The sequence below is a fragment of the Aethalodelphis obliquidens genome, unplaced genomic scaffold (genome assembly GCF_003676395.1).
Source record: "Aethalodelphis obliquidens isolate GAN/ISIS:26980383/991018 unplaced genomic scaffold, ASM367639v1 scaffold4, whole genome shotgun sequence".
Lineage (NCBI taxonomy): Eukaryota > Metazoa > Chordata > Mammalia > Artiodactyla > Delphinidae > Aethalodelphis > Aethalodelphis obliquidens.
Window position 1 is genome coordinate 33654301 of NW_020837948.1, and position 7575 is coordinate 33661875.

At 38.4% G+C, this 7575-nt stretch overlaps 1 protein-coding gene across 6 annotated transcripts in view; it reads left to right on the forward strand.

Annotated features, from left to right (window-relative positions):
- Positions 1-1838: 1838 nt before the first annotated feature.
- Positions 1839-7575, forward strand: part of NUDT12 (nudix hydrolase 12) — a 12558-nt gene continuing 6821 nt past the window's right edge. The window contains exons 1-5 of one of the 6 annotated variants that reach the window (XM_027100402.1): positions 1889-1992; positions 2662-2822; positions 3705-3858; positions 4380-4591; positions 5141-5739. In XM_027100402.1, the coding sequence (XP_026956203.1) occupies positions 4386-4591; positions 5141-5739 (805 nt within the window). In that variant the 5' untranslated portion in view covers positions 1889-1992; positions 2662-2822; positions 3705-3858; positions 4380-4385. The other 5 variants (XM_027100395.1, XM_027100404.1, XM_027100412.1 and 2 more) reach the window with 5 other exon arrangements.

Here is a 7575-nt window from a genome sequence, read left to right on the forward strand (position 1 = left end):
GCTGCTAAAACTATTAGCTAAAAAGGAGAAAGAGAATTTATGCTGTTTATCATAAACTTTATCAGGTTGACAACATCTGAACCCAATAACCAACCATAACATGACAGAAAGATAACCAGATAGTGTATGTCTCTTAAAGTAATGCAGTAGAAAGTAAACAGTAACACCTATGAAGTCTTTTCAGGGGAAAAAACAAAAAACCCTCAATCTGAATAATCCTGTAGATTTAACTGCCAGTTTAAAAAAAGACAGGAGAAAGGACATCATAGGTATCCATACAATTTGCAAAATTCAGAATGCACGAAATTCTACATGATCATAGATTGAAATACATCAAAAGTAGGCCTCCCTGGTGGCGCAGTGGTTGAGGGTCCGCCTGCCGATGCAGGGGACACGGGTTCGTGCCCCGGTCCGGGAGGATCCCACATGCCGCGGAGCGGCTGGGCCCGTGAGCCATGGCCGCTAAGCCTGCGCGTCCGGAGCCTGTGCTCCGCAACGGGAGAGGCCACAGCTGTGAGAGGCCCACGTACCGCAAAAAATAAATAAATAAATACATCAAAAGTAATGTGGAGACTTTGTTTAGGTCTTGATTTCAGTAAATCAATTGTAAAATATGGAATAAAATTTAAGACAATTAAATTTGACATTGAATGTCTCTTTTATTATATTACAGTACTGTTAAAATTTTAAGTGTACTAATCATATTGCAGTTATGTTCTTTTTAAAAGCCCTTTTATATTTTAGATATATATTCATAATTCCAGAAAGCTTAATCTTATATACTTATCAATAAAATAATATGATGTCTGGAATTTACTTCAAAAGAATCCAAAGGGCTGGAAAGAGGGCTATATATTAATCATTGTTTAGCTGATTTATATAGGTGCGTTCGTTAACCAACTTATTTAAGATATGTTTGAATACAGAGATTGGGTATTCCAAAGTATTTCTGACCTCCTGCCTCATCACTGAAATCATTAAAGACTGAAGACAACTACTCACAGAAAGAAACATAGAACAAAGTTATAAAAAAGTAGTTCATGGAAGTACAATGTCGGCGCACACGTAAAAACTCCACTGAGAAAAGAACGAACTTCCAATGCCTAAAATCGGGGTAGGAGGCAATGGTCAACCCTGAGACTCCTTAACTGTTACTGAATGCCAAGGGGGCAATTTAGCAAAGAAAAAATACCTGATCTGGGAGTTAGACGACTAACAACGCCGAGCTTTGTAATTTCGAACTCACTTAACTTGTGTAGGTTTTGGAGTACGAAAACACGGGAAATTAAATAAAAATAACAGTAACAATAATAATTGCGTTGTGTGTACATATGTTATTCTATTTAAACTTGGGCGACTGACAAACTTTTTAGAGGACTACTTAATGAGGTAGGCATCAACAGATGGTCTCATTTCTCATACGAGGTGATTGAGGTTCGAGGCCAATAACCTGTTTAAAGTCATATACTGGAACGACTTGGTCCAACCAATATTCCAGGTTTATCTAACAAGAAAGAATGCTTTGAACACTCCAACGCACTGAACTATATCCGAGAGAAGCTTGTGGGGGCTAGATGTGAAATTCTGGAGAACTTAAAACCGTTTCCACAGACCTACAATTTTTCATCGCTCTACACATCTCGGTCTCACCGGGAAAAAAACAAAACCAAACCAAACAGCCCTTCACTCACCATTAGGAAGCCGGTGCTCTCAGCTGGGACCTCCTGCCCCAGCTCCCCAAAGCCTCTATCCGCCAAGCCCCGAGCCTTCTCGAATCTCTCCGTCCGTGACCTTCAAACTACACCTCCCATAAAGCCGTGCGAGGACACCGGCCCTTCGCCGGAAGTTTGAGAGGCTCCATCCGGCGCCGGGAAGAGCGAGCGTGGGGGTTTCCTGGTTCCTCGAGTACAACCTGCGTTCTTCTATTCTGGTCACCTGTGGGTTAGTAGCAGCAGCGGCGAGTTAGTCGGCCCAGTGCCGCTTCTGGAGCTGGTAACCAGTTCTCTGTGCTCTCGGGTCTCCGCGCTGTCGGGCCCTTCCCTGCTGGGTGGTGTGGCGCAGCCTCGCGCTTGGACTTGCAGCCCAGGCGCCGGGGACTGGGCTGGGGACTCAGCCGATCCAGCGCAGTCTTTGAGGTGGGGAAAAAGAAGTGCTGCTTCATGTGTGCTTTCACGTTTTTAAATAAAAGTAATCTCACAGTACTGCCAAGGGAATAAACTCTCAAGGTATTTGACTGTTTGGAGACATTGGAGAGACCGTGCAATGGGTGGCGCTTGGTCGGTTAGATGGCCCTCTTGAACGCCCAAGAAATAATGGTCGGTGACTTAAGTGACAAAGCTGTATTTGAGGTCTGCCCTGTCTCTTGAGCCATGTGACCTTGGACCAGTCAGGGGCACCGGGGTACACATCCGTAAAAATGGATGTTCGTTTGGGTAAATCTAAGACTCTTTAAACTCAAGATTCTTTAAAATGACTTCTCAGGATAGTCCGTGTTCTTGGACAGCAAGGGCAGCATTTAGCTAACTGAATCACCTCATCCTGCCTTCAAATCCTTACCTTCAGGAGAACCTGACAATGAGAAGTGAAAAAGTAAACCAAACAGTAGAGGTGGACTTTAGACTTTGTGTGCTCTTCTGGAATGAGTAATGGTTCTATTTCTAGATGGCTTTTCTGCTGAGAAAGCTAAGGGAGAAAGTGCATTTTCCACTTCTTTTCACCTGAGACTACTGTATGCATAAGCATTGCGCTGGGGGTAGCGAATGGAACTATATTTTTGGAGGCCAGTTTTGCAGTCAACCTGCACTGAGTGGGCTGTGGAGAAGGTAAGGAAGTGACCATGACTTAAATATTGCCTGAAGTAAACCTAACTGAAGAACCTGTATGATATGATTTTAAGGAAAAGGCAACTTTAAAGGGAGACCATACATGAGTCAGTGTACAGCAGTGCAAAATAAAGTCCTGAAAAGTTGTAGCTTTCATTATTCATAATGTTTTTAAAGCATTTGGGAATCTTAATATGAAGAGAATGGTGAAGTAAATTCTAGAGTAAATCAAAAGAAATAAAAAATTGTTTTCTAATCTAGAAGTCACTCCCACTTTAAGTTGTATACAGAATTTCAATATTTTGTTTCTATTTCTGTGAGTAGTTTTGACCTATTTATAGGTAGCAGAAAGATATAAACAGGTAAGGTAAACAGTCACAAAGCCCACTTTTTTCTTTTTATATTGTCATGCTATTCCTACTACACAACTGATCAACAAAATTGCAGTGTCAGAACCCTAGAGACAACTGCTGTCAAAAATTATGGATTATAACCTTTCTTTCTCTTTAGCCTCAATACCTTATGCTCAGAATGGTAGAAACCTAGTTAGAATCCCAAATCTTTTCTTAATAGAATTTCATAGAAAAAAAAAATACCTTACAAAAAGTACTTTGAGAAGTTTATAGACAACTGAAATATGAACCATTTCCACCCACACACACAAAAAAGCTCAGTTTGTGCCCTACCACATTCAGTCCACAATTAGGCAACATTTATTAAAAGGTATGGAACAATTATTTTCTTTTTTACTGAAATAACAGTAACAAAGCAGACAAAGTTAATGGTTTTAAAAGCTTCTGTGATTCAAGTATAGACAAAGTGACCAATAGAACAGTGTCCAATAATAGGTCCAAAATATATGGTCATCTCATTTGTGAAAAGGATAATACTGCAATGTAATGGGACAAAGATAGTGAATTCAAGAAAGATGCTGAGGCAAATGGATTATCTATTGGGATAAAATGTATCGTGACCCCTACCTCACACCATGAGCAAAAATCATTCCCTGATGGATTAGCAGAATTAACTATGCAAGGTAAAGCAATAATTTTTTTTCATGTGAAACATAGCTTTTTGAATAGGATCATAATTTCCCTGAGAGGACAGATCTGTTTCTAGTACCACAGATTCTAAGAATACTACTTGGCATCTGCTGAAAACATCTGTCTTTATTTCTGTCTGCTTGCTTTAATTCCCCTCATGCCCTGATCCATATTGAAGTCCCTCTGGTTTGCCTGAAATACACTTTCCTCTTTGTAATGTCTGTTACCTTACTCCCCCTCCCAATGATGTCACCCCCTTCAACTGTATTCCACCAAAGTTCTTTATACATTATTTTATACATCCCCCATGTTGAATTATATTTAAAATTCTCAACTGATAACAGTTTTGAAATTATGCTGTGATGACAGTTGACTACTAGTTACCTTTTTAAGAGTATATTGTTTTAGAAACCATGACTAATATTCTAATTATATCAGCACCCTGATAATGGTCAATCGTTGATACAAGAAAGCAATTGCAAATGAGTTTTTTTTCCTATTTTCCTATTTTAAGGAAGAAATGTCTTCTGTAAAAAGAAGTCCAAACCAAGAAATTACATCCCAATTTCACTGTTCAGCTGCAGAAGGAGATATTGCCAGGTTAACAGTAATGCTCAGTCATTCTCCATCTCTTCTCAATGAAACTTCTGAAAATGGCTGGACTGCTTTAATGTATGCTGCAAGGAATGGGCACCCAGATGTTGTCCAGTTTCTGCTTGAGAAAGGGTAAACATTTTAGGCTGTACCACCTGAAGGAGTGTCTGGTTTAATTTCTGGTTTACGTATTTTCTTTTAAATTTTTCTTATAGCCATATTTATAACATTGGGCTTGTAAATAACTCATTGAACAGTCTTGTTATATAATAGCATAATTTCTAATTAAAAATTTTTAACTTTTTTTAATTGGGAAATTAACTCTTCATACTTAACAGCAAAGAAATTGAGTTAAATTAATTTTTTTCTCCCAAATAGAATGTGTAAACCTACCCACTATGACTATAGAAAACTCCTTGTAAAAATTTAATATCTCATTATAGCACATAAAACGTATGATTTTTTTATTTTATAAATAATCTTCCAGAAATTTTAAATATCTGCTGTCTCTAACTTTTAATCATTTATGATTGTCTCTTTTACCTTTCCATTAGTATATTATGTGCTAATACAAAAAGAAATATATGCAATTATTAAATAGAGGGGCTATCACGTACATCTGGAAATATTGTAATAAATACTGAAGAAAATGTTTCTTTCCTTTTTTCCTTCCATCCATAGGTGCGACAGATCCATTATCAATAAATCAAGGCAGACTGCACTGGATATTGCTAAATTTTGGGGTTATAAGCATATAGCTAATTTACTAGCTAATGCTAAAGGTGGGAAGAAGCCTTGGTTCCTAACCAGTGAAATGGAAGAATGTGAAAATTATTTTAGCAAGACACTACTGGACCGGAAAAGTGAAAAAAGAAATAATTCTGACTGGCTGTTAGCAAAAGAAAGCCATCCAGCCACAGTTTATATCCTTTTCTCAGATTTAAATCCCTTGGTTACTCTAGGTGGCAATGAAGAAAGTTTCCAACAGCCGGAAGTCAGGCTTTGTCAGCTGAACTACACAGATATAAAGGATTATTTGGCTCAGCCTGAGAAGATCACCTTGATTTTCCTTGGAGTAGAACTTGAAATGAAAAAAGAGTTATTTAATTATGCTGGGGAAGTCTCACAAGAAAAAGATGCAGAAAAAGATGCGTTGGTTGCCTGGTTTGCTTTAGGTATAGATCCTGTTGCTGCTGAAGAATTTAAGCAGAGACATGAAAATTGCTATTTTCTTCATCCTCCAATGCCAGCTCTTCTGCAATTGAAAGAAAAAGAAGCTGGTAAGAAGTGAACACTGTTTACTTGTATTGGTAATAATCTGATTTTTGGTACTGGATTGAAATTGCATGTATCCACAATTTCTAGGAAGCACACTCTTTCCAGGAAGCAATGAAATTAGGCTGTCTTCATTAGAAACTTCCTAAAGTTCTCACCCTAGAGGACTACTCTCCCGAGTGGTTACAGCAGTTTTAATCAGCCAGGATTAGTTTCCCCAGAATTAACCCTAATGCATACTGGTTTCACTTGATTTTTTAGTGAATGATTATTGAGTGCCTGCTGTACACTGAGCATAATGGCAAAGACCTTGACTGTTTTGCTTTGCTGTCTGTTGCTTGCTATGCCAGTTCATGTGGGGTCATATATATCATGGTAAGAATGAGGGATTTTATTCTAAATTCCATTTAAATGTTATAACCTGGCCTAGGTTTTAAAAAAAAAAAAAAAAACCTCACTCTGGCTGCTTTGTAGATCATGAACTGTAGATAATTAAGTGTGGAAGTCAGGAGTCCTATTAAGAGGGGACTGGAGATTACAGTAGCCCAGGTAAGAGATTGCAGTGGCTTGGATTAGTGGAGTAGAGAGAAAGGGAGAGTTTGCGATATTCAGGAGGTAGAACTGATAGGGCTTGAACAGTAGGTTGAGACTTATAAGTGAGAAAGAGATGCTGGTAACCTAGACTACGTCTGAGTTGTTAAGATGATAATAGGGGAGATGGAGGAAAAGTGGTACATTCAAGATATATTTTGGAGAGCAAATCAGCGGTACTTGCTAATGGAGTGGGTATGGGGTATATAATAATGAAAGAAAAGATCAAGAATGACTGCTAAGTTTGAGACTTTAGTAATTTGGTAGATAGTAGTACTCTTTCTTGATAAAATAATATAGAATGATGGGTAGAGTGAGGGAAGCAGGACAGACTTGAAGTAAATCAAGATTTTCACTTTGGGCATGTTAACTTTCAGAGAAGGGAAATAGAATCTGGAACTAAGGAGAGGAACTGGAATATACCTGTATGGCAGTCATCAACACAAAGGTGGTATTTAAATCCCAGGAAATTTCTGAGATTACTTAGAGAGTTGAGAGCAAGCAAAAAAAAGAACCTGAATCCCCCTAAATTTAGAGGTCAGATAGGAGAGGAGCCATCAAAGATGATGTTGACAGTGCGGCCGTAAGGTAAGAAGAAAACAGAATGTGCTCATGGAAACCAAGAGAGCAAAGTATTTCTTGGCGTTAGTAGTCAAATACATTGAATGCTGCTGAGAATTTGAGTAAGATGACAAAGATTTTTTTTTTTTTAAGAATCTTTGGTTTGATAACATGAAGCTGTTGATGAATTTGATGAGAGGAGTGTCAGTGGAATAGAAGGTATATTACAGTAGACTGATGAGTTAATGAGAGGTGAGGAAGGGGTCACTTCTCAATGTCCACATTCTCTTAGGCGATCTGGTAGGCTCTTCCAGAGACTTCTTAGCACTCATCCCAAAATCTGGGGTGGTATGTTTTATTCCCCACACCTGTGGAAAAAACACAACACTTTTAAAAAGAAAATATCCTTTCTTTGAAGCTGTATATATAATTTTAAGATCAAAAGGATCTTTAAAAAAAAGCTAGTAAGGAAACAGGCTGTTTTACTCAGCTGCTTTGTAACCTTACATAGATACTTAACCTCTGTCTGCCTCAGTTTCCTCCTCCCAAAAATGAGGATAATAATAGTACCTACATTATAGTGTTGCTCTAAACATTAAATAAGATAATGTATGTAAAGATCTTTGCCAGGTGCTTGACACATAGTAAGTACTCAATAAATGTTAGCTCCCCCCCCCCCCCCCCCCCCC